We start from the raw sequence: 25,900 nt of genomic DNA, 5'->3' as shown, positions 1-25,900 counted from the left end.
GCCTGCTGTGTGCCTTTATTTCTCTGTGCCTCAGTTCCCTCATCTGTAAAATGGGGATTCAATACCAGGTCTCCCTCCTACTTAGATTGGAGCCCCATGTGACACCTGATGACCTTTTGCCTACCCAGTACTTAATACAGGGCTTGGCACATAGTAAACATTAAACAAAAAACACAATTATTGTTAATAATAATAAAAAATAAATAATGGTACTTGTCAAGCACTTACTATGTGCCAAACACTGTTTTAAGCAGAAGGGTAGATATAAGTTAATCAGATTGGACACAGTTCTGTCCCACATGGGGCTCACACTCTTATCCTTGTTTTACAGATGAGGTAACTGAGGCCCAGAGAAATGAATTGACTGGCACAAGTATACACAGCAGACGTGTGGCAAAGCTGGGATTAGAACCCAGGATCTTCGGACTCCCAGGCCCATGCTTTATCCAGTAAGCCATTCTGCTGGAGTTCTTTTCATTGTCCCTCAACTCGTATGGTATTTCTTAGGGGATGTGAGGAAGGACGGGAATATTATCTTTTTCCTTATGGGCTGGCATGGGATGGGGATCAGAGAACTTAATCACAGTGCTGCAGGGAAGAATGAAGTGCTCTTCTCGCTAACTCTTAATGATAATAATGAGGACATTTATTGAGTGCTCAATATGAGCCAAGCACCAGGTTAATCACTAGGGCAGAGTCAAGATTATTAGATCAGATACAGTCCCTGTCCCACACGGTCTATCATTCATTCATTCAATAGTATTTATTGGGCGCTTACTATGTGCAGAGCACTGTACTAAGCGCTTGGAATGTACAGTTCCATAACAGATAGAGACAGTCCCTGCCCTTTGACGGGCTTACAGGCTTCTCCCCTATTTCAGTAGTTCATTCAGTGGTATTTATTGAGCGCCATGTGCAGATCACTGTACTAAGTGCTTGGGAGAGTACCATACAATGATAAACAGTCACATTCCACACCCACACTGAGATTACAGTCTAAAGGCAGCGAGACAGACATTAATATAAATAAAGATCCGCACATAAGTGCTGTGGGGCTGAGGGATGCAAAAGGGACTGGGAGAAGAGGAAAAGGGGGCTTAGTCAGGAAGGCTTATTGGAGGAGATGTGCCTTAAATAAGGCTTTGAAGGTGGGGTGAGTAATTGTGGGATTTGAGGAGGGAGGGTGGAGAAAACTGAAGCCCAGAGAAAATGTGTTCTGCCAGCAAGTCAGTGGCAGATTTGGAACTCAAACCTGAGTCTCCTGACTCCAAAGTCCATTGCTCTTTCCACTAGGCAATGCTGCCTCTCCTGAAGCCAAATCTAGCAGAATCCAAATGGGGCGGTCAAGAAAACTTCTCCTTCAAGGACTGTGTAGTGAGAGAGTCTCTTGCAGGGAGAAACCTCACCTCTCTCAAGTTCCAGACCTGCCAGAGGAGCAGTCTCTAACCTGCTTTAAACTCTACTGTCTTAGAAGTCATAGTGTTTCTCAGCCAGTGTGTTTTATTCAGTAGTGAGAATGAATTCTCGTAAGAATCAACCTGTGCTTTCTCTCTTGTCCGTACCTCAGATAATCTCTTGGACTTTGATCCTGGGAAGGCAAGAAAGCACTAAACAGCCAACCAAAACGTTTCCCCCATGGTGAGCGCCAGTCAGGTCATCTCAATTAGGAGATTTCATGGCTCACCTTGCAATTCCTAGGAAAGTACAAGCCCCCCCATTTTTTTTTTATAAAATTCAGGTGAAAATGGGAAGGGAATGTGTGTGCTTATTGTATTGTACTCTCCTAAGTGCTTAATACATTGCTCTGCACGTGGTAAGTGCTCAAGAAATACAATTGAATGATGAAATATATAAATAAAATACAAATTTGTTACAGTCGATTAGCAGAAAAAGCCTCTGCTTAAACATCAGAGCTGCATAAATGGGAATTTTCCGAGAGGCAAGTCACAACATGGGTGAGGAATTTGGATGGGTTTGACTTTGTTGCCTGTGTGCCTCTTGGGGGCTGAAAAATTTTGGACTGCAAGACTGACTCCCTGGACTTTTAAGTTATTCATACCAGATGTCTGGGTGGTTTGTCAAAATTGCACAGAGCTGTCCCTCGGGTTCGAAGATGAGATTTTAATCGGTATGTATGGGTGTGGCTGATAAGCAAGTGTGTAACAATCCCGTCCATATTATGCATATGCTTGTAAATGTTGTCCCTTGCTCCATAGATATATTTGTTGCTCTGCCTGTCATGTTTTTTTACTTCTTTTCCTTGGTGTCACGATTGTCCCAAAGTCTTTGGTGCCAGGCAGTGCCAGGTTGATCTGTCAACTGCCTACCGTGATACCATCTAATTTGAGATTTCATTTCAGTATCTCTTTAAAGGTTGTTGTTTTTTTACCTCCATTTTTATGCCTGTGGTCTGGATCTCACAGCCATAAAGATTAGATGGTATAATTTCTGTATAGGCCTTCAGGTTGGCTTAATTTTTTTTTATGGTGTTTGTTAATCACTTACTATGTGCCAGGCACTGTACTAAGTTATGGGATAGATACAAGATTATCAGGTTGCACACAGTCCATGTCCCACTCTCCTAAGCATTTAGTACAGTGCTCTGCACACAGTAAGCCCTCAATAAATATGATTGACTGACTGACATGCTGCCTTAATCAATTTTCTATCTCATTATCTATCCTTGATTCATTGGACAGTGTGAGTAGGGAATGTGTCTGTTGCATTGTTGTACAGTACAGTAAATTTTCAATAAATAATAATAATAATGGAGTTAAGTGCTTACTATGTGCCAAGCACTGTTCTACGCACTGGGGGAGATACAAGGTAGTCAGGTTGTCCCACGTGGGGATTACAGTTTTAATCCCCATTTTACAGATGAGGTAACTGAGGCACAGAGAAGTGAAGTGACTTGCCCAAAGTCACACCTCTGACAAGTGGCAGAGCCGGTATTAGAACCCACGATGTCTGACTCCTAAGTCTGTGCTCTTTCCACTAAGCCACGCCGCTTCGGACTAGGTGGTACAATTCAGTGTCTATCTTGAACTGTGGAGGTCCTTGGCTGTATTAGTGGTTTGTCAGCTGTAGGCTTTTTGTAAGTCCTAGTGAAAGAGAATCTGCCAGGATCAAAGTGCTAATGTGAGTAATCTCTTGGTTCAGGAAACCAAGAGAGACTCATTGAAGTAGGTGAATCCTTTAGTACAGCACATCTCATAATAAGTGATATTTGTTAAGTGCTTATGACGTGTCGTGCCGGGCCAAATTACGTATTATAAATTATTTACATTCATGTCTGTCTCTCCCCCGCTAGTCTGTAAATTTGTTATGGGCAGGGAACATGTCTACCAACTCTGTTATTTTGTATATTCCCAAGTGCTTAGTTCAGTGTTCAGTACACAGTAAGTGCTCAATAAATACCACTGATTGAATATAATAATAATAATGTTGGTATTTAAGCACTTACTATGTGCAGAGCACTGTTCTAAATGCTGGGATAGATACAAGGTAATCAGGTTGTCCCACGTGAGGCTCAGAGTCTTCATCCCCATTTTACAGATGAGGTAACTGAGGCACAGAGAAGTAAAGTGACTTGCCCACAGTCACACAGCTGACGAGCGGCAGGGCCGGGATTCGAACCCGTGACCTCTGACTCCCAAGCCGGGGCTCTTTCCACTGAATATAATAAGCACTGGCATATACAGGATAATCCCATCTAAGCCAACTCACTAGAAATGGTCCCAGACTCTTATAATTCAGAAGAAACAGAAAATCTTAGTATGACAGGTTGATAGATGTTTCTTCCCAGTGGTAACTTAGAAAATTAAGAAAACATTTTTCTTTGACCCACAAAATTAATCCAGATGTATCATTGCGTGATTTTCATATGGAGTAACTGCTAATGTATTTTGAAAACAGCGTTGGCAGTAACTTAGGAAGGAAGAAAAAAAAAAGTTCCCTAGTTGTGAATTTTTTTTTTCCCAGTTCTTATTGCATCACTGGAGCCTGAGTCTATGCAAATCATGCCTTTTTCAACTCTTTTTCTATGGTAGTTGTTAAGTACTTATGTGACTTGCACTGTCCTAAGCACTGGGGTAGATACAAGGTAGTCAGGTTGGATACAGTTCCTGTCCAACATGGGGCCGATGGACTAAATAGGAGATAGCATAGGTGTTGAATCCCCATTGTACAGTTAAGGTAACTGAGGCACAGAGAAGTTAGGTAACCGAGGCACAGAGAAGTTAAGTGATTTCCACGAGGTCCCGCAGCAGACAGGTAGTGAAAACAGCATGGTATAGTGGATAGAGCACGGGCCTGGGAGTCAGAAGGTCATGGGTTCTAATCCCAGCTCTGCCACTTGTCTACTGTGTGACCTTGGGCAAGTCCCTTCACTTCTCCTCGCCTCAGTTATCTGTAAAATTGGGATTGAGACTGAGAGCCTCAGACGTCGTGGGCAGGAGACATGTCTCCAACTCAATTTTGTATTTTCCCAAGTGCTTAGTACTGTGTTCTGCACACAGTAAGTGCTCAATAAATACCACTGATTGTGATAAACACTGGCCTGTTATTAATTATTACTAGACTGGCGCTGTGCCACTTCACCACTCCACTTCCCTAATGTTCACAACTCCATCTGTCGCTACCGAATCGTTAAAAATGAGTACCCTTGCTATTGTAACAGTGCGTCAAAGAGACTGGTACATTTCATTCTTGCCGAACACATGCTTTCACCATACATTTTGAACAGAATGCCATTAAGGAATTAGCAACCCTCCTTCTGGAAACCAATGTGCATTTGTGAGCTGTCGGTCAAAGAATGCCAGCTGTAATGTGAATCTCGTGGAATATAGTTGGGGAAAGTGTCTACCACCTCTGTTGTACTCTCCCTAATTCTTAGTACAGAGTTCTACACACCGTAGGCGCTCAGTAAATACCATCGATCGACCGATCGATTTCATTTGTTGAAAAGCCAAGTGGAAATCGACTATGCTTCCTAATACCTGAAATAATTTACTAGTTAAATCATTCTTTCCATCCCAACTGCTACCTTGATTTGAGAAAAATTATAAAGATGCAGAATACAGTATATCTAGTCTTGAATTTTCATTGCTTTGCCATTGGCTTTTTCATCTGAAAGATGACCCGTCGATTACAGTGCTCTGCACACAATAAGAGCTCAATAAATGCAATTGACTCACTGACTTTATAATGGGTCTCTAGAAGCAGCTGACCTAGTCACGATCCCAGTCAAACTGGAGGCTCAAGAAATGGTTGGACCCAAGCTTTTCACTGAGCAGTAAAACTTGGTGCCGAGCAGTAAAACTTGGTGCCTCTCTTATGAGTAGTGTTTATTTTTGGTTTGTTTTACCATGGTATTTATGAGCACTTACTATATGTAGAGCACTGTACTAAACACTTGGGAGAGTACAATACAACAGTGATGGAAGACATGATCTCTGCCAACAACGAGCTAACAGTCTAGAGGGGGAGACAGATATTAATGTATGTAACGTGGCTCAGTGGAAAGAGCACGGGCTTTGGAGTCAGAGGTCATGGGTTCGAATTCCGGCTCTGCCACTTGTCAGCTGTGTGACTGTGGGCAAGTCACTTCACTTCTCTGGGCCTCAGTTACCTCATCTGTAAAATGGGGATTAGGACTGTGAGCCCCACGTGGGACAACCTGATTCCCTTGTGTCTACCCCAGCGCTTAGAACAGTGCTCTGCACATAGTAAGCGCTTAACGAATACCAAATACCAGCATTATTAAATAATTTATAATATATCATTTAAAGATATGTACGTAAGTGCCGTGGGGTTTCAAGGGGTGAATATCAAATGCCTAAAGGTCACAGATGTTCTGTGCTTAATTACCATAGTAGTTAAAGAGTGTGTTGCTAGTTCCAGCCAAAATATTTGCCATATGACATCTTTATCAAATTGATATTTTAACCTACCTCTCATCAAATCAGTCAGTCGTATTTGAGAGCTTACTGTGTGCCAGATACTGTACTAAACATTTGAGAAAGTACCACATAATATCACAGACACATTCTCTGTCCACAGCGAGCTTAGAATCTAGAGGGGGAAGTGCCAGATGACTGTAGAATGCACTTGTGAAATTGCAAACTATTGCCTTAATGGTGATTAAAATTTGAGCTCTTATGAAGTAGTTCTGGCCTAAAGATTCAGAAATTCTTATTATCTTGTTTTGGTACTTGGGGGCCTTCATTTGTAATAATAATAATTGTGGGATTTATTAAGCGCTTACAATATACCAAGCTGGGGTGGATACAAGAAAATTGGGTTGAACAAAGTCCCTGTCCCACAAGGGGTATACAGTCTTAATCCCCAGTTTCCAGAGGTAACTGAGGCACAGAGAAGTGAAATGACTTGCCCAAGGTCATACCACAGACAAGTCAGATTAGAACCTAGGTCCTTCTGACCTCCAGACCCTTGTTCTATCCACTAGACCACGCTGCTTCTCTGTAGTCACAGAGATCTCGGTCGGCACAAGCTGTTTCCCCTCAGAATCCCCATGGAACCGTGCTTCGGTCAGGTGAGCTGACTATCAGCAGCAGCTGTTTGTTTAATCGTTCATGAAATGTGCCAGAAATCTGCTTTTGCTTTGATCAGTTGACTTGATTTTTTTACAGCATTCTGCTTTTGCCTCTTAAATCTCATTCCATTTGTTAATCTGGTTATAGTACGCACAGGCCTTCCCCTTAAGTGAATTTTATGTATGAATGTGAAGTTGGAAAAATGTTTGACTCCTTTATTTTTGGCATCTGGGAAGGATTTGGGGTGACAGAGAAAGATGAGGTTTAGATTGTTTAAGTCTAGCAATCTATTAAGTTGCAGATTCCCCCGATGGACAAATTAGAAGTGTATTTTGCTGTATCAGTAGATTTGTTTAAAGGGGTGTATGCCTGCTTATATTTGTCTTGCAGATGGCCATCTAGATTATTACCCTGGAGGGTAATATTGTATTGAAATCCTAGTAGGAGAAAATATACTGACAGGCTTCTTAGAGCCTCTTAGAGCAGTTTGCTAGATGTTTGAAATACCTTAGTTAGGAAGGCCCTAATCAATTGTAATCAGTGGTATTTATTGACTGATTACTGTGTAGAGCACAACCCCAGCTCTGCCAGTTATCTCCTGGGTGATCTCAAGCAAGTCACTTAACTTCTCTGTGCCTCAGTTACCTCATCTGAAATATGGAGATTGACTGTGAGCTCCATGTAGAACAGGGACTGTGTCCAACTGGATTATCTTTTATCTATCCCAGAGCTTAGTACAGTACCTGGCGCATAGTAAACACTTAACAAATATCATTAAGAAACAAAGGAGGGGAAGTCTGGGAAAAAGAAGGCTTAATTGAGGAAGGCCTCTTGGAGGAGATTCGACCTTAGCATTTGCGTGAGTTTGGATAGGGTTACACAGACTTAGGTTATGTACAAAATTGATAACATAGCCTGTTTTTAGAGAGTTTGCTAAGTTTAAGATTTTGCTGTTAGCTGAAAGTGATTATTATAAGAATAATAATGCTATCTGTTAAGCACTTGTTATGTGCCAAGCACTGTTCTAAGCACTGGGGTAAATAAGAGGTAATCACAGTCTTAATCCCCATTTTACAGACGAGACACAGAGAAGCCCAGAGTCAAACAGCTGACAAGTGGTGGAGCTGGTCTTACTCGCCACTTTCCCCTCTAGACTGTAAGCTCACTGTGGGCAGGGAACGTGTCTACCAACTCTATAAATTTTACTCTCCCAAGAGCTTAGTACCGTGCTCCGTAAACGGTAAGCACTCAATAAATAGAACTGATGGATTGATGCATTGATTTCTCTTCTCTAGTTTCCTCCCCACCATTACAATGGCACAGACCCCTTTAGAGAAGCCTTTACATGCACCGGGAAACAAGGGAGAGGGTTCAGTGGAAAAAGTTCATTTTTCAGGCATACTCCATTTAACATTTCTAGTATTCAAGCTTAGAAAAATGAACACAGGTGCCCCAAATTAGAGAAGATTTATGAAATACCTATCCACACGGGCCACTGGACCCGAGACTGTGTGGAATCTAATTGCTGTGACAGGCAGAGCTATAAGGTAACATCTTGTCAAAGAAAGGCACAGAAGGCAACTTGGAGTGAAGAGGTAAGAAGAAATGGAAGCCTGGAGCCAAGTCTCATCAAATAATCAATCAATAGTATTTATTGAGAACTTACTGTGTGCAGAACACTAAACTAAGAGTTTGGGAGAGTACAGTATTACAGAGTTGCTAGACATGTTCACTGCCCACATCGAGCTTCTGGTCTAGAGCAAGTGACAGGCATTAATAGAAATAAATTATGGATAATAATAATGATAGTATTTGTTAAGTGCATACTAGGTGCCAAGCAATGTTCTAAGCACTGGGAAAATGCAAGGTCATCAGGTTGTCCCATGTGGAACTCACACTTTTAATCCCCATTTTACAGATGAGGTAACTGAGGCCCAGAGAAGTTAAGTGACTTGCCCACAGTCACACAGCTGACAAGTGGCAGAGCCAGGATTAGAACCCACGACCTCTGACTCCCAAGCCCATGCTCTTTGCAATAAGCCATGCTGTATGTACATTAAGTGTTCAGGGGCTAAGGGAGGCGGGGAATAAAGGGTACAAAGGCGAAATCCGAGTGTAAAGACTAAAATCAAAGAAAGTTCCCTTTCCAAGTTTAAATCCCAGGCCTTGAATCTTCTTTGTGCTTGTTTCCCTCACTGTCCCATTTCACGAAGCTGTTTACCTCCTTTAGATGACCTTAAGCTGCTTGGGGCAAGAATCTCATTGCTAAACCCTGTGCTGTGGAAAGCACCATTTGTCTTCTGTCGACTTAATACCAGGATTTCCTTTATGAGGAAATTTAGCAAGATTGAATTCTGGCTCCTTTCTTCATTCTGGCAGCGTCCTGCAGTCTCCTATTTCCTCCACTGTGCCATGGAGTATATACCCAAGAAAAACAGTATTCTCTCATGCCTTGTTGGTACCGTGCAGGTCCGGACCCTTTACGGTCCCCTGGAGTGTAAACTCCTTGTGGGCAGGGAACGTGTCCGCGGACTTCTATTGGACTATCCCACAGTAAGCGCATGGTTTTAATCCCCGTTTTACAAATGAGGCAGCTGAGATTTCCCATCCTTCCCTGCAGTATCCTCAGAGGAGATCTCCTCCCTCCTTGCAAGTGCCACCCCCTCCACCTGCGCCTCGGACCCCATTCCCTCTCACCTTCTTAAAACCATCGCCCCTGCCCTCCTCCCTTCCTTAACTTCTATTTTTAACCACTCAATCTCCAAGGGCTCCTTCCCCTCTGCCTTCAAACATGCCAACGTCTCCCCCATCCTAAAAAAACCCGCTCTTGACCCCACTTCCCCCTCCAGTTATCGTCCTATCTCCCTACTACCCTTCCTTTCCAAAATCCTAGAACGAGTCGTCTACGATCGATGCCTAGAATTCCTTAACTCCCATTCTCTCCTAGACCCCCTCCAATCTGGCTTCCGTCCCCTCCGCTCTACCGAGACTGCTCTCTCTAAGGTCACCCATGACCTCCTTCTTGCCAAATCCAATGGCTCCTACTCCATTCTGATCCTCCTTGACCTCTCTGCTGCCTTTGACACTATTGTCCATCCCCTCCTCCTCCGTACCTTATCTCACCTTGGCTTCATGGACTCTGTCCTCTCCTGGTTCTCCTCTTACCTCTCTGGCCGATCATTCTCGGTCTCCTACGCTGGAGCCTCCTCCCCCTCCCATCCTTTAACTGTTGGAGTTCCTCAAGGGTCAGTTCTTGGCCCTCTTCTGTTCTCCATTTACACTCACTCCCTCGGTGAACTCATTCGCTCTCACGGCTTTGACTACCATCTCTACGCAGATGACACGCAGATCTACATCTCCTCCCCTGTCCTCTCCCCCTCCCTTCGGGCTCGCATCTCCTCCTGCCTCCGGGACGTCTCCACCTGGATGTCGGCCCGCCACCTAAAACTCAACATGAGCGAGACTGAGCTCCTCATCTTCCCTCCCAAACCCGGTCCGCTCCCAGACTTCTCTATCACCGTGGATGGCACGACCATCCTTCCCGTCCCGCAGGCCCGCAATCTCGGTGTCATCCTTGACTCGTCCCTCTCGTTCACCCCACACATCCTATCCGTCACCGAGACCTGCCGGTTTCACCTCTATGATATCGCCAAGATCCACCCTTTCCTCTCCACCCAAACGGCTACCTTACTATTACGGGCTCTCGTTATATCCCGGCTAGACTACTGTGTCAGCCTTCTCTCTGACCTCCCTTCCTCCTCTCTCGCCCCGCTCCGGTCTATTCTTCACTCCGCTTCCCGGCTCATCTTCCTGCAGAAACGATCTGGGCATGTCACTTCCCTTCTTAAACAACTCCAGTGGTTGCCTATTGACCTCCGCTCCAAACAAAAACTCCTCACTCTAGGCTTCAAGGCTCTCCATCACCTTGCCCCTTCCTACCTCTCCTCCCTTCTCTCTTTCTACCGCCCACCCCGCACGCTCCGCTCCTCTGCCGCCCACCTCCTCGCCGTCCCTCGGTCTCGCCTATCCCGCCGTCGACCCCTGGGTCACGTCCTCCCGCGGTCCCGGAACGCCCTCCCTCCTCACCTCCGCCAAACTGATTCTCTTTCCCTCTTCAAAACCTTACTTAAAAATCACCTCCTCCAAGAGGCGTTCCCAGACTGAGCTCCTCTTCCCCCTCTACTCCCTCTGCCATCCCCCCTTTACCTCTCCGCAGCTAAAGCCTCATTTTCCCCTTTTCCCTCCGCTCCTCCACCTCTCCCTTCCCATCCCCACAGCACTGTACTCGTCCGCTCAACTGTATATATTTTCGTTACCCTATTTATTTTGTTAATGAATTGTACATCGCCTCGATTCTATTTAGTTGCCATTGTTTTTACGAGATGTTCTTCCCCTTGACGCTGTTTAGTGCCATCGTTCTTGTCTGTCCGTCTCCCCCGATTAGACTGTAAGCCCGTCAAACGGCAGGGACTGTCTCTGTTGCCGACTTGTTCATCCCAAGCGCTTAGTATAGTGCTCTGCACATAGTAAGCGCTCAATAAATACTATTGAATGAATGAAGTGACTTGCCCAAGTTCACACAGCAGATAAGTGGATAGAGCACAGGCCTGGGAATCAGAACGACCTGGGTTCTTATCTCGGCTCTGTCACTTGGATGTTGGGATTAGAACTCAGGTCCTTCTGACTTCCAGGCTCGTGCCCTATCCACTAGGCGAACACTGCTCTTTAATAAAAAAAAAAGTTTATTTGGGCTCCACAGGTGGAGGTTCCAACAGATCTCTCCTTCTCTCAGAGCGAGAGTCCCACAGATCAGATCAGTAAGCGCTCAGTAAATACCATTGATTCATTGATTATGTGTGGTCTGGTGAATAGAGCACGAGCCTGGGAGTCAGGACGACCAGGGCTCTAATCTCAACTCCTGTGTGACCTTGGGCAAGTCACTTAACTTCTCTGTGCCTCTTACCTCATCTATAAAGTAGAAATTGAATGTGAGCCCCATGTGGGACATGAAATGTGTCCAACGAAATCAGCTTGTATCTGTTCCAGCGCTTAGTACAGTGCCTGGCCCAGAGTAAGTGCTCAACAAGTAACATTAAAAAAAAAAGATGAAACCAGACACTCACCCCCGGAGGTGCAACGAAAGAGAGATTACTTGGACAGATTGCTTCAGAGTGGTCTTACTTCCCCTTCCGCTAACCCACCACCCTTTCTTCATTTTTTTTCTCCCCGGAAAGAGTCCTATTTATAAAGCAGAATAAGTCCAGGCAGGAAGGGTTATGTCACAGTTGTGTTTGTGACTAATTACTTGCACTCTTATAGGAGGAATGGGGTGTTCTCATGGGTTTCCTATTCTTCTCCAAAAGGTAAAGTCGAGGCTTCCTTCACCTTTCTATTCAGGTGAAATAAATAATAATTGTGGTATTTAAGTGCCAAGCACTGTGCCAAGTCTTGGAGTCAATAAACGATCATCACATCTGATCTGTGGGGCTCTCAATCTGAGAGAAGGAGAGATCTGTTGGAACGTCCACCTGTGGAGCCCAAATAAACTTTTTTTTATTAAAGAGCAGTGTTCTCCTAGTGGATAGGGTACGAGCCTGGAAGTCAAAAGGACCTGAGTTCTAATCCCAACATCCAAGTGACAGAGCCGAGATAAGAACCCAGGTCCTTCTGATTCCCAGGCCTGTGCTCTATCCACTTATCTGCTGTGTGAACTTGGGCAAGTCACTTCACTTCTCTGTGTCTCAGTTGCCTCATCTGTAAAACAGGGATTAAAACCGTGAGCTCCATGTGGGATAGAGCCTGGGTCCAACCTGATTTGCTTGTATCCATCCTAAGACTTAGAATAGTGCCTGGAAGAGAAGCAGCGTGGCTCAGTGGAAAGAGCCTGGGCTTCAGAGTCAGAGGTCATGGGTTTGACTCCTGGCTCTACCACTTGTCAGCTGTGTGACTGTGTGTAAGTCATTTAACTTCTCTGTGCCTCAGTTACCTCATCTGTAAAATGGGGATTAACTGTGAGCCTCACGTGGGACAGCCTGATTACCCTGTATCTACCCCAGCGCTTAGAACAGTGCTCTGCACATAGTAAGCGCTTAACAAATACCAACATTATTATGTAGTAAGCGTTTAACACATACCACAGTTATTATTATATTAATAATAATTTAAAAAACACTTTGAGCTCCATGCCTGCAAAATGCACTTCTGTGTTGGTCATTGTCTGAACACTTTGAACATCATTCCAAGCGCTTAGTACAGTGCTCTGCACATAGTAAGCGCTCAATAAATACTATTGAATGAATGAACATTTTTAAAAGAGTTTTCTTTGGTTAATTGATGGGAAGATGCTAATTTTGTTGTCAAATTGATAGTTTGATCTCTGGGAGGTAGCTCAGTGGTGCCACAAAAAGTGATCCTTGGACTCGAGAGGCCAGGTACCTTTTCATACCTTTTCACTTGAAGATGAATTTTGTGGCCTTTCTTTGATAAGATGTTGCCCTGTAGCCTTTTCTGACACAGCAATCAGATCCCACATAGCCTCCAATAATAATAATAATAATGTTGGTATTTGTTAAGCGCTTACTATGTGCAGAGCACTGTTCTAAGCGCTGGGGTAGACACAGGGGAATCAGGTTGTCCCATGTGGGGCTCACAGTCTTAATCCCCATTTTACAGTTGAGGGAACTGAGACACCGAGAAGTTAAGTGACTTGCCCACAGTCACACAGCTGACAAGTGACAGAGCTGGGATTCGAACTCATGACCTCTGACTCCAAAGCCCATGCTCTTTCCACTGAGCCATGCTGCTTCTCCAGCCCAGTGGGCCTTGTGAATAGGTACTTAATAAATTCTCTTGAATCTGGGGCACCTGTGTTAATTTTCCTAAGCTTGACTGTTAGAAATTAGAGACCATTTGAGATCAGAATGATCAGTGGAGAAAGCCCAAAAAATGAACTTTTCCCATGGAAACCCCAATTTGATTTTTCTGATACTTCATTTCAATGCAAAGTTGCATCTTTTTTAATGAGCTTTTGACTGATTATGCGTGAGAAATGGCAAATGCAATAATAGCAATGCAGGACTACAAATTTGAGACTCAGGATACAAAGAATACAAATTTTAATTTGTGCACCCCAAACCTTAAGCAGTGTACTGTAGAAAACACCCTCTTTTGGCTGTGAATACACAAGTTGAACTGGAATTTGGAACTTGTCGATGCAGGATGTGTTTATGTTCCTTTTTCAACAGAGAAATTGAACCTTCCAAATTGCAAGAAAGGAATCATTTGTTTCAAGGACATTATTACAGAAGTGGAGTTGAATCCCCATACTATTTGCCAGTTCAAACTTGTATTTCTTAGCAGAGAATTAAAGGGCAACCAGACTAGAATCCATTGACAAAATAATTTCTATTCTGAAAATTTAAGAACTTTTTATGGTATTTGTTGAACACTTACTATGTGCCAGGCGCCGATATAAGCGCTGGGCAGATACAAGGTAATCAGGTTGGACACAATTGCTGTCCCACATGGGGCTCACAGTCTTAATCCCCATTTTACAGATGAGGTAACTGAGGCACAGAGAAGTGAAGCGAATTGCCCAGGGTCCCACAGTAGACAAGTGACGAAGCCAGAATTAGAGCCCAGGCTATATCCACTAGGCCTCTCTGTTTCCAGGTGTTAGTGGATGCTGGACCATTTTTTGAAACTAGAAAAATTTGGTAAATAGTGATGGAGGTGAAAATTTCTGATATCAAGGCTGGATAATGCTGAAAGTCACCAAATGTAGTGATAGAGCTTGATACTAACCCCAGCCCCACAGCACTTAGATATCTTTATACTCTACCATTTCCCCTAGCCTTAATATATTTTGTCTGTAGGCTGTAAGCTCCTGGTGGGCAGAGATTGCATCTACTAACTCTATTGGGACTAATAATAATAGTAATAATAATAATTGTGGTATTTAGCATTTACTTTGTGCCCAGCACTGGGGTAGATACAAGATAATGAGGTCCCGCATGGGGCTCTCAGTCTAAATAGGAGGGAGAACTGGTATCGAATCACCATTTTTCAGTTAAGGAAACGGAGGCACAGTGAATTAAGTGACCTACCCAAAGTCATGGAGCAGGCAAGTGGTGTAACCAGGATTAGAACCCAGATCCTGTGGCTCCCACGTCTGTACTTTTTCCACTAGACCACCCTGCCATCTCTGCTGTATTTTCCCAAGCACTCTCTATACTGCTGTACATGCAGTCAGCACTCAATAAATACTATCGATTGATCGGAGATGATGAAGCAGCGTGGCTCAGTGGAAAGGGCACGGGCTTAGGAGTCAGAGGTCATGGGTTCAAATCCCGGCTCCGCCACCTGTCAGCTGTATGACTGACTCTGGGCAAGTCACTTGACATCTCGGTGCCTCAGGTACCTCATCTGTAAAACGGGGATTAAGACTGTGAGCTTCAAGTGGGACAACCTGATTATCGGGTATCTACCCCAGCGCTTAGAACAGTGCTCGGCACATAGTAAGCGCTTAACAAATACCAACATTATTATCATTATTATCGTTATGAAGATATATTGTGCTGGTTCTCTGTTGAGTCAAAAGGAAGCAGCGTAGCCTAGAGTAAGGAACACGGCCCTGGGAATCAGGAGGCCAGGATCCTCATCCCGATTCTACCGCTTACCATCTGAGTGACCGAGTCACTCGATATATCTGTGCCTTGGTTCCCTCGTCTGTAAAATAGGGATTACATACCTGTTATCCCTCCCACTTCGACTTTGAGCTCCCTGAGGGACAGGGACTGTGTCCAACCTAATTATTTTGTAACTCTCCCAGAGCTTACTACAGTGCTTGGCACATTGTAAGTGCTTAACAAGGATTCGTTCATTCAATAGTATTTACTGAGCGCTTACTATATGCAGAGCATTGTACTAAATGCTTGGAGTGTACAATTCGGCAACAGAGACAATCCCTCCCCATTGACGGGCTTACAGTCTAATCAGGGAAGATCACAGTTATTGTTACAAAGGGAATACATTACGTGATGGATTTTTTTACTCTATAAAGAATTTTCATGTCAACAAGAAATGGTAACAGTGTGGCAAATTGTCATTCACGCTGATTATTTTTTTCCAGTATTCATTCATTCAGTCATATTTATTGAGCTCTTACTGTGTGGAGAGCACTGTACTCAGTGTGCGGAAGAGCAGGATATAACAATAAACAAGACGCATGCCCTGCCCACAAGGAGCTTACAGTCTAGAGGGGGAGACAGACATTCATTTAAATAAATGAATTACAGATATGTATATAAGTGCTATGGGGCTGGGACGGGGGCATAAATAAAGAGAGCAAGTCGGGGCACCACAGAAGGAAGTAGGAGAAGAGGAAAAGGGGCCTAAGGTTAGGCCTCTCGGAGGAGATGTGCCTGCAATAAGGTTTTAAAAATAGGGAGGGTAATTGTCGGATTTGAGAGGGAGGGTGTGCGCAGGGGTTCAGTGGTGAGATAGATGAGATTGAGGTGCAATGATTAGCATTAGCTAAGGTTCAAAGTTATCATTAGAGGAGCGAAGTGTGCGGGCTGCATTGTAAAAGGAGAGTGAGTAGTGAGATGAGGTAGAAGGGAGAAAGGTGATTGAGTGCTTCCATGATGTTGGTGTTTGTTAAGCGCTTACTGTGTGCAGAGCACTGTTCTAAGCGCTGGGGTAGATACAGGGTCATCAGGTTGTCCCACGTGAGGCTCACAATATTAATGCCCATTTTACAGATGAGGTAGCTGAGGCACAGAGAAGTTAAGTGACTTGTCCCCAGTCAAACAGCTGACAAGTGGCAGAACCGGGATAAGCCAATGGTGAGGAGTTTTTGTTTGGTACCGGGGTGGATGGGCAACCACTGGAGTTTCTTGAGGAATGGGGAAACACGTCCTGAACGTTTCTGTAGAAAAATGATCCAGGCGGCAGAATGAAGTACGGACTGGAGTGGGGAGAGATAAGAGGCTGGGCGGTTGGCAAGGGGGCCGATAAAGTAATCAAAGTGGGAGATCATAAGTGATCGTATTAACATGGTAGAAGTTTGGATGGAAAAGAAAGGGTGCATTTTAGCGATGTTGTTACTGTGTGCTAAGTGCTGTACTAAGCGCTTTGAAGAGTACAGTATAACAATAAACAGACACATTCCCTGCCCACAACGAGCTTACAGTGTAGTCTAGTGGATGGAGCAAGGACCTGGGAGTCAAAAGAACCTGCCACTCATCTGCTGTGTGACCTTGGGCAAGTCACTTTGCTTCTCCGTGCCTCAGTTACCACATCTTCAAAATGGGAATTAAGACTGTGAGCCCCATGTGAAGCAGGGACTGTGTCCGTCCTGATTAGCTTGTATCTACTTCAGCGCTTAGAGCGGTGCCTGGTACAGAGTAAGCGCTTAATGAATACCGTTAAAAGGTGATGGTGCTATCTAGGAATGAGCCCTGAAACTTTGGGGTGCCTCCTCTTTCCCCTGGAAGTCACTTGAGGAGAATTGTTAGAACTCCTTTCCGATTCTTCCACGTGCTGCTGTGGGTGCCTCCTCATCCACGGGAGACCAGAGTCGGGTTTGTTATCGACGAGGAGCAGCATAATAATAATAATAATAATGATGGTATTTGTTCAGTTCTTACTATATCCCAGACTGAGCCCTCCCTTTCCTTCTTCTCCTCTTCCCCTCCCCATTCCCCCTACTCCCTCCATCCGCTTCACCCCCTTCCCCTCCCCACAGCACTTTTGTATATTTGTGTATATTATTTATTACTGTATTTTATTATTGTTGTGTATGTATCGATGATTCTATTTATCTATTTTGATGGTATTGATGCCTGACTACTTGGTTTGTTTTGCTGTGTCCCCCTTTTAGACTGTGAGCCCGTTGTTGAGCAGGGATTGTCTCTCTCTGTTGCCGAATTGTACATTCCAAGCGCTTAGTACAGTGTTCGCACACAGTAAGAGCTCAATAAAGAGCTCTTTATTGAGAAGCAGCGTGGCTCAGTGGAAAGAGCATGGGCTTTGGAGTCAGGGCTCATGAGTTCGAATCCCAGCTCTGCCACTTGTCGGCTGTGTGACTGTGGGCAAGTCACTTAACTTCTCTGTGCCTCAGTTCCCTCATCTGTAAAATGGGGATGAAAACTGTGAGCCCCACGTGGGACAACCTGATTCCCCTATATCTACCCCAGCGCTTAGAACAGTGCTCGGCACATAGTAAGCGCTTAACAAATACCAACATTATCATTATTATTAAATACAATTGAATGAATAAATATGTGCCGAGCACTGTTTTAAGCGCCGAGGTAGATACAGGGTAATCAGGTTGTCCAATGTGGGGCTTACAGTCTTAATCCCCAGTTTACAGATGAGGTAACTGAGGTACAGAAAAGTGAAGTGACTTGCCCAAAATCATACAGCTGACAAGTGGCAGAGACAGGATTAGAATCCACAACCTCTGACTCCCGAGTCCGTGCATGGCATAGTGGCTAGAGAACAAGCTTGGGAGTCAGGAGGTCATGTGTTCTCATCCCAGCTCCTCCAGTTGTCTGCTGTGTGGGCTTGGGCAAGTCATTTCACTTCCCTGTGCCTCAGTTCCCTCACCTGGAAAACGGGGATTGAGACTGAGTCCCACATGGGACGGGGTCTGTGTCCAACTCTATTTGCTTGTATCCACCCCAAGGCTTAGTACAGCGCCTGGCACATAGTAAGCGCTTAACAGATACCATCGCCATTACTGTCCATGCCCCTGCAGTGACACGTCTTTTCTGCTTTGTCGCAGGAATGTTTACCCTCGCGGAAGTCGCATCGCTTAATGACATTCAGCCGACTTACCGGATCCTGAAACCATGGTGGGACGTATTTATGGATTACCTGGCCGTCGTGATGCTGATGGTGGCCATCTTCGCCGGAACCATGCAACTCACCAAAGACCAAGTGGTCTGCTTGCCCGTGCTGCCGTCTCCCGTCCATCAGAAAGCCCAGCCCGGGGCGGGAAACGCCGACGTCACCCCAGACGTGCCCAAACTGGTGACGGCGACGGACCCGGACGGGTGGGAGGCAGACACCCTTCCCTTCGGGGCGTCGGCCGTAACGTCCGGCGGGCCTCTCGGCCAGACCCCCTCCTCCGGCCCTCCCACCACCGCCTCCCAACTGGAGACGAGGAGAGGGCAGAAAGACGCTACCGGTCGCAAGACCAACTTGGATTTCCAGCAGTACGTCTTCATCAATCAGATGTGTTACCACGTGGCCCTTCCTTGGTATTCGAAGTACTTTCCCTACCTCGCCCTCATCCACACCATCATCCTGATGGTCAGCAGCAACTTCTGGTTTAAGTATCCCAAAACCTGCTCCAAAGTGGAACACTTCGTCTCGATCCTGGGGAAGTGCTTCGAGTCGCCTTGGACCACCAAAGCGCTGTCCGAGACGGCCTGCGAGGACTCGGAGGAGAACAAGCAGAGGATGACAGGCGCGCAGTCCCTCCCGAAGCACGTGTCGACCAGCAGCGACGAGGGGAGCCCGAGTTCCAGCACCCCGATGATCGGCAAATCCGGCTTGAAGTTCTCCGCCGAGAGGCCGGTGGTCGAGGTGCCGAGCATGACCATTCTGGACAAGAAAGACGGGGAGCAGGCGAAAGCCCTGTTCGAGAAGGTGAGGAAGTTCCGGGCCCACGTAGAAGACAGCGACCTGATCTACAAACTCTACGTGGTCCAGACCGTCATCAAGACGGCCAAGTTCATCTTCATCCTCTGCTACACCGCCAACTTCGTCAACGCCATCAGTTTCGAGCACATCTGCCAACCCGAGGTGGAGCACCTCACCGGCTACAACAAGTTCGAGTGCACCCACAACATGGCTTACATGCTGAAAAAGCTGCTCATCAGTTACATCTCCATCATCTGCGTGTACGGCTTCATCTGCCTCTACACGCTCTTCTGGTTGTTCCGCATCCCCTTGAAGGAATACTCGTTCGAAAAAGTGAGGGAGGAGAGCAGCTTCAGCGACATTCCCGACGTCAAAAACGACTTCGCCTTCCTTCTGCACATGGTGGACCAGTACGACCAGCTGTACTCCAAGCGTTTCGGGGTCTTCTTGTCGGAGGTCAGCGAGAACAAGCTGCGGGAGATCAGCCTGAACCACGAGTGGACCTTCGAAAAGCTCCGCCAGCACGTGTCGCGCAACGCCCAGGAGAAGCAGGAGCTGCATCTCTTCATGCTGTCCGGGGTCCCCGATGCCGTGTTCGACCTCACGGACCTGGACGTGCTGAAACTCGAACTGATCCCGGAAGCCAAGATTCCGGCTAAAATCTCCCAGATGACCAACCTCCAGGAGCTCCACCTCTGCCACTGCCCGGCCAAAGTGGAGCAGACGGCCTTCAGCTTCCTCCGGGATCACTTGCGATGCCTTCACGTGAAGTTCACGGACGTCGCGGAGATCCCCGCCTGGGTCTACCTGCTCAAGAACCTTCGGGAGTTGTACCTGATAGGCAACTTGAACTCCGAAAACAATAAGATGATAGGGCTGGAGTCCCTCCGGGAGCTGAGGCACCTGAAGATCCTCCACGTCAAGAGCAATCTGACCAAAGTCCCGTCTAATATCACAGATGTGGCTCCGCATCTGACGAAATTAGTCATTCACAACGATGGCACTAAGCTCGTGGTACTGAACAGCCTTAAGAAAATGATGAATGTAGCAGAGCTAGAACTCCAGAACTGTGAACTGGAGAGAATTCCGCACGCCATTTTTAGCCTCTCTAATTTGCAGGAGCTGGATCTGAAATCGAACAGCATACGCACAATCGAAGAGATCATCAGTTTCCAGCACTTGAAAAGACTGACTTGTCTAAAGTTGTGGCATAATAAAATCGTCAACATTCCTCCTTCCATTACCCACGTAAAAAACTTGGAGTCACTTTATTTCTCGAACAATAAACTCGAATCCTTACCCGTGGCAGTGTTTAGTTTACAGAAACTCAGATACTTAGACGTGAGCTACAACAACATTTCCATGATCCCCTTAGAAATAGGAATGCTTCAGAACCTGCAATATTTGCATGTCACCGGGAACAAAGTGGACGTTTTGCCCAAACAGTTGTTCAGGTGCATTAAAATGAGGACTTTGTGTCTGGGGCAAAACTGCATCACCTCGATCCCGGACAAAATCGGTCAGCTGGCGCAGCTCACTCAGTTGGAACTGAAGGGGAACTGCCTTGACCGCCTGCCTGCCCAGCTGGGCCTGTGCCGGTCCCTCAAGAAAAGCGGGCTTGTCGTGGAAGATCACCTCTTTGACACGCTCCCTCCCGAAGTCAAAGAATCTCTGAACCAAGACACAAACATCCCCTTTGCTAACGGGATTTAAACTGAGCTCACACCCACCCACCCCCACACCCGCACAGTACTTCCTAGGTTGCAAATGCTGAAAGTACAGGTTATTGCAAGACGGTGCGTTTTAGGAGTCGCTGAAACTTTAAAGTAAAGAGAGATGGGAGGAGGGGAGAAGACGGAGTGAGGAGAAGGCGGATAGGAGATGTAACCGGACGTTCAATGTTTGTAGTGTTTTTAAGGCATCATTTCCGATTTTTTTTTCTTTTTTTTTTCTTTTGGTGTGAGGGAAGACAAGCTGTAATCACTAATCTCAATGTCTTTTTAAATTGTTAACTTGGATGCTGCCGCTACTGAATGTTTACAAATGCTTGCCTGCTTAAGTAAATGATTAAATTGGCATTTTCTTACTATATCACTTTCTTAGGTATGTGGTTTTTCTTCTGGTCCTAACTTTACCTAAAGCCCTGCAAAAACCAAAAATATTCCTAGAGTGCGATCCCACGACCACAACTCTTTTGAAACAGAGCGTAATTTTGTGTTTGCAGCTCTAGGTGCTATCAACCGATTCCGACACCACAGCCATTAACTACTCTGAAGTTTAATTGTGTCTGCTAGTCCTTCTGAAGGTGTGGAATACAGTAAAGCTGTGTGTATGCGCATGCCCGTATTTTAAAAAACAAAAGTTAGAAAAACCCCACTGTGATTTTTCAAGTCTGAATAACTTCATTCCCTCCCATCCAGTCCCCGAAAACACCCACAGTGCCAAGAGTATTCATCAGAATCCATGCTCTTGCTTTTAAGGATTCAACCCACTTTTCTAAAAGGCGATCTTATTGGCCATTTGAAAATTTGAGTGTTCTCTGAGAGGGAGTCCTGAGTCCTGTCAAAAGTGCACTATAGATGATTGGAAAACTGCCTGAAGATAGTCCACTAAAAATCAATGCTAACTTCACGTGCAAGTAATAATATCCACATTGGGGCAGAAGGAATTAGATGCAGAGAGACTAGGCGATGGTTCTGAGTTCATCTGGCACTTTTGCTGAGAAAGGCACCACTTGCCTGCCTGTAAAAAATGGCAGGCAAGAAATGTCTTTGAGTCACCAGTGTTTTGATACTGAGTATGTTATTTGGTAAAGCACTGCTTTTTAAGCACCACAGTTTCAGAATAAACTGCTTCTTCTGCAATATTCCCTCTTTGTCTGTTCCAAGGCTGAGAAGTAGATGTGGAAATCTCCAGGTGATCGAAATACATAATAATGCTATTAGGTGCTTCCTATGTGCTAAGCACTGGGATAGATGCAAGATAATTAGATCGGACACAATCCCTGCCCCAGTGAGGATTAGAAACTAAAGAGAACAACAGGTATTTTATCCCTATTTTATAGGTGAGGAGAAAGGCAATAGAGAAGGTTAGTGATTTGCCCAAGGTCCCACAGCACACAAGTGGTGGGCCTGGGAGTAGAACACAGGTCTTCTGACTCTTAGTTCCATATTCTTTGGCAAGGCTAGGTTCCCAAACTTTTATCTAACCAGGAAAATATGCTCATCTTCCAATGTTCTCAATCAGTGGTATTTCTTGAGTGCTTTCTGTGTGCAGAGCACTGTGCTAAGTTCTTAGCTAGTAAGCATTTACTTCACTTAAAAATTGCAGTTTACTTGCAATCACTTCAACTTTCAGGAATGAAACTTTGCTCTTCTACTATTTGCTTTTTTGGTGGTCTTTGTTAAGCACTTACTATGAGCCAGACACTGTACTAAGTGCTGGGGTAGATACAAACTAATCAATTTAAACACAGTCCATGTTCCACCTGGGACTCACAGCCTTCATCCCCAGTTGAGGTAACTGAAGCACAGGGAAGTGAAGTGATTTGCCCAAGGTCACACAGCAGACAAGTGGTGGAGCTGGGATTAGAACCCAGTTCCTTCTGACGCCCAGGCCTGTGCTCTCTCCATTAGGCCACCCTGCTTCCTCTGATCAGAATTGTTTCTGCCTTTCACTCCAGCTATGTTGCTGCTTTTGTATAACCAAACCTTATGGCTTGGGGTTCTATGTGTATTTACTAGTTATCCGTTAGTATTTTCTAGCAAGATTTTCTTACCTGATATTAAAACCAATTTGTCTTATGCCAACCTCTCCCATGGCTCAGTCGTAGTTTGACACCACTCCAGGTGATTGCTTACTCCGTGCTGGACATTGTACTAAGCATTTGGAAAAGTACACTACGGTAAAATTGGAAGACCTGATTCGTATGACTATCTGGCTGTGATACCAATAGAGAAAGACCAGATATATGCCTCACGAGCCAGTCTTCCGTGACACCTATCTCCTATCTTTTTGCTTTATTTCCCCATAGAATACGTTAGCAAAAATTTGTATTTGAAAAATGATTTTCTATGGGTCGCTTACAATGTGTCACACACTGTTCTAAGCTCTGGGGTCTTATGCCATACAGTCGTTTCTGACCCATAGAGATACTACGGACACAACTCTCCCAGAACGCCCCGCTCTCCATCTGCAGTCATTCTGGTAGTGTATCCATAGAGTATTCTTGGTAAAAATACGGAAGTGGTTTACTGTTGCTGCCTTTCACGCAGTTAACTCGAGTCTCCTCCCTCAACTCTTTCCCACGCCACTCCTGCCCAGCATGGGTGAATTTTGACTTGTAACAGATCGCCTTCCACTCGCTAGTCACTGCCCAAGCTAGGAATGGAATGGACAAGCCTCTGCTTGACTCTCCCTCCCTTAGCCGAGGCTGGTAGAGGACTGAAAGCTCTCCAGGTGCCATCCTGAGAGGGGAAGCTCTGGGGTACAGACAAGTTAATCAGGTTGGATACAGTCCCTTTCCCGCACAGGGCTCACAAGTCTAAGTAGGAGGGAGAACACAATTGAATTTTTCAATTCCTTAGTCGGCCATCACTAAGATAGTTTAGCAGAGGATGTGTTGGTATTTAGGGTACAAAGAAAAGTCTCTCAACTGCCAAATGATCCCTTTTTTTTTTTTGACATTCCTCTTCTCCCACCCAACAAGATAGATTCCCTTTGGCTTCTTGGGCCTGAGGCAGTGGTAAACCTCTTACGTATTTTTACTAGAAAACTCTATGGATACGCTACCAGAATAATTGCAGATGGAGATGGGGCGTTCTGGAGATAATAATGGTGGTATTTGTTAAGCGCTTACTATGTGCAAAGCACTGTTCTAAGCGCTGGGGAGATACAAGGTGATCAGGTTGTCCCACATGGGGCTCACAGTTTTCATCCCCATTTTACAGATGAGGTAACTGAGGCACAGAGAAGTTAAGTGACTTGCCCAAAGTCACAGAGCTGACAAGCGGCAGGGCTGGGAGATGTGTCCGGGGAGTCGCTATGGGTTGGGAACAACTCAGTTGCACAAGACAAGACTCATAACTCTGACAAGACTTCCAAGGGTAATGAGCCTGAGAGCCAGCCTTACAGTTTCGCTAAATATCTCTGAGCTCTGTTGATCGGATCTCTTTTTGCAATATTGGGCCTTGGACTTTAAGCACTCAAAACCGATTAACAGAGAAGCAGCATAGCTTAAGTGAAAAGATCCCAAGATCTGTCATTCCAGCTCTGCCACTTGTCTGCTTTGTGACTGTGGGAAAGTCACTTAACTAATCTGTGCCTCAGTTACCTCATATGTAAAATGGGGATTAACCCTCCTCACTCTAATTGAGACTGAGAGCCCTATGTGGGATTGGGATCGTGCCCAACATGATTCTTTTGGATCTACCCCAGCTGTTAGATCAGTGCTTGACACATAATAAGGGCTTAAAAAATACCATAAGACAGATTAGTATGGCCTGCCTTCATATAGAATCAATGGGGCATTGAGAAGCAGCGTGGCTCAGTGGAAAGAGCACGGGCTTTGGAGTCAGGGCTCATGAGTTCGAATCCCAGCTCTGCCACTTGTCGGCTGTGTGACTGTGGGCAAGTCACTTAACTTCTCCGTGCCTCAGTTCCCTCATCTGTAAAATGGGGATTAAGACTGTGAGCCCCACGTGGGACAACCTGATTCCCCTATGTCTACCCCAGCGCTTAGAACAGTGCTCGGCACATAGTAAGCGCTTAACAAATACCAACATTGATTAATTAATTAATTAATTAATTAATTACCACAGAATTTCTATTAGCTTTCTATGGGAGGTCCTTAATTTTTTGAACTGATTGAACCCTGAAATGATTTCAGTTAACGTATTGCAATGTTCCATTGTGATGCCCAAACTTGCAGATAGTTTGCCTCAGAAACCAAAGAAACTTCACCCTGGAACTTCTGAAACTGAAATGGTTCAAACAAGCAGCACGGCTCAGTGGAAAGAGCACGGGCTTGGGAGTCAGAGGTCATGGGTTCGAATTCTGGTTCTGCCACCTGTCAGCTGGGGCAAGTCACTTAACTTCTCTGTGCCTCAGTTACCTCATCTGTAAAATGGGGATGAAGACTGTGAGCCTCACGTGGGACAACCTGATTACCCTGTATCTCCCCCAGCGCTTAGAACAGTCCTCTGCACATAGTAAGCGCTTAACAAATACCAACATTATTATTATTATTATTATTATTACTATTATATGTCAATCTATGAGTAGTTTTAACTGAGAGCTTATTCTGTAAAGCACTCTACTAAAAATGTGGGAGAATGCAGAACGGGTAGAAGATATGACCCCTGCCTTCTAGGACCTTGTAATCCAGTGGGAAAGGTAAAATGCTTGGCTTGTGGGAGAAAGGCACCAAGGATTACTTGTGCCCCAAATATAATAATAGTATCTGTGCCATGCTTATTATGTGTCAAGCACTGCTCTATGCACTGGGATAGGTATGAGTTAATTAGGTCAGACACGTGGGGCTCAGTCTAAGGAGGGAGAACAGGTATCGAATCCCCATTTTGCAAATGAGGAAACTGAGGCACAGAGCAGTGAAGTAAAACAATTGTATTAGTACGTGTCAGGCACTGTACTAAGCACCGGGGTAGATCTAAGCAGATCGACTTAGACACCGTCCC

At 45.2% G+C, this 25,900-nt stretch overlaps 1 protein-coding gene and 1 non-coding gene across 3 annotated transcripts; one reads left to right on the top strand and one right to left on the bottom strand.

The window, feature by feature from the left end:
• Positions 1 to 402: 402 nt before the first annotated feature.
• LRRC8D (leucine rich repeat containing 8 VRAC subunit D) lies at positions 403 to 21,296 on the top strand. 2 transcript variants are annotated; one of them, XM_007664089.2, is made up of 2 exons: positions 403 to 449; positions 18,343 to 21,296. In XM_007664089.2, exon 2 carries the CDS (start codon positions 18,345 to 18,347, stop codon positions 20,916 to 20,918), a length of 2,574 nt encoding a protein of 857 aa, XP_007662279.2. In that variant the 5' UTR covers positions 403 to 449; positions 18,343 to 18,344; the 3' UTR covers positions 20,919 to 21,296. The 2 variants fall into 2 exon arrangements, with proteins under 2 accessions (XP_007662279.2, XP_028919247.1); XM_029063414.2 differs by lacking the exon at positions 403 to 449 and adding an exon at positions 9,547 to 9,557.
• Positions 21,297 to 23,543: 2,247 nt separating this feature from the next.
• Positions 23,544 to 23,681, bottom strand: LOC114811774. The gene has a single exon (XR_003759470.1). It is a non-coding gene; the product is annotated as a small nucleolar RNA SNORA7 (small nucleolar RNA).
• Positions 23,682 to 25,900: the final 2,219 nt, after the last annotated feature.

This window comes from Ornithorhynchus anatinus, chromosome 4, assembly GCF_004115215.2.
Source record: "Ornithorhynchus anatinus isolate Pmale09 chromosome 4, mOrnAna1.pri.v4, whole genome shotgun sequence".
Classification (NCBI taxonomy): domain Eukaryota; kingdom Metazoa; phylum Chordata; class Mammalia; order Monotremata; family Ornithorhynchidae; genus Ornithorhynchus; species Ornithorhynchus anatinus.
Note: the sequence above shows the minus strand (reverse complement) of the source record. Positions and strands in the feature narration are given on the sequence as shown.

What these genes read in the sequence shown, in the direction of transcription:
- LRRC8D (XM_007664089.2), top strand. Translation starts at nt 18,345, where the DNA reads ATGTTTACCCTCGCGGAAGTCGCATCGCTTAATGACATTCAGCCGACT.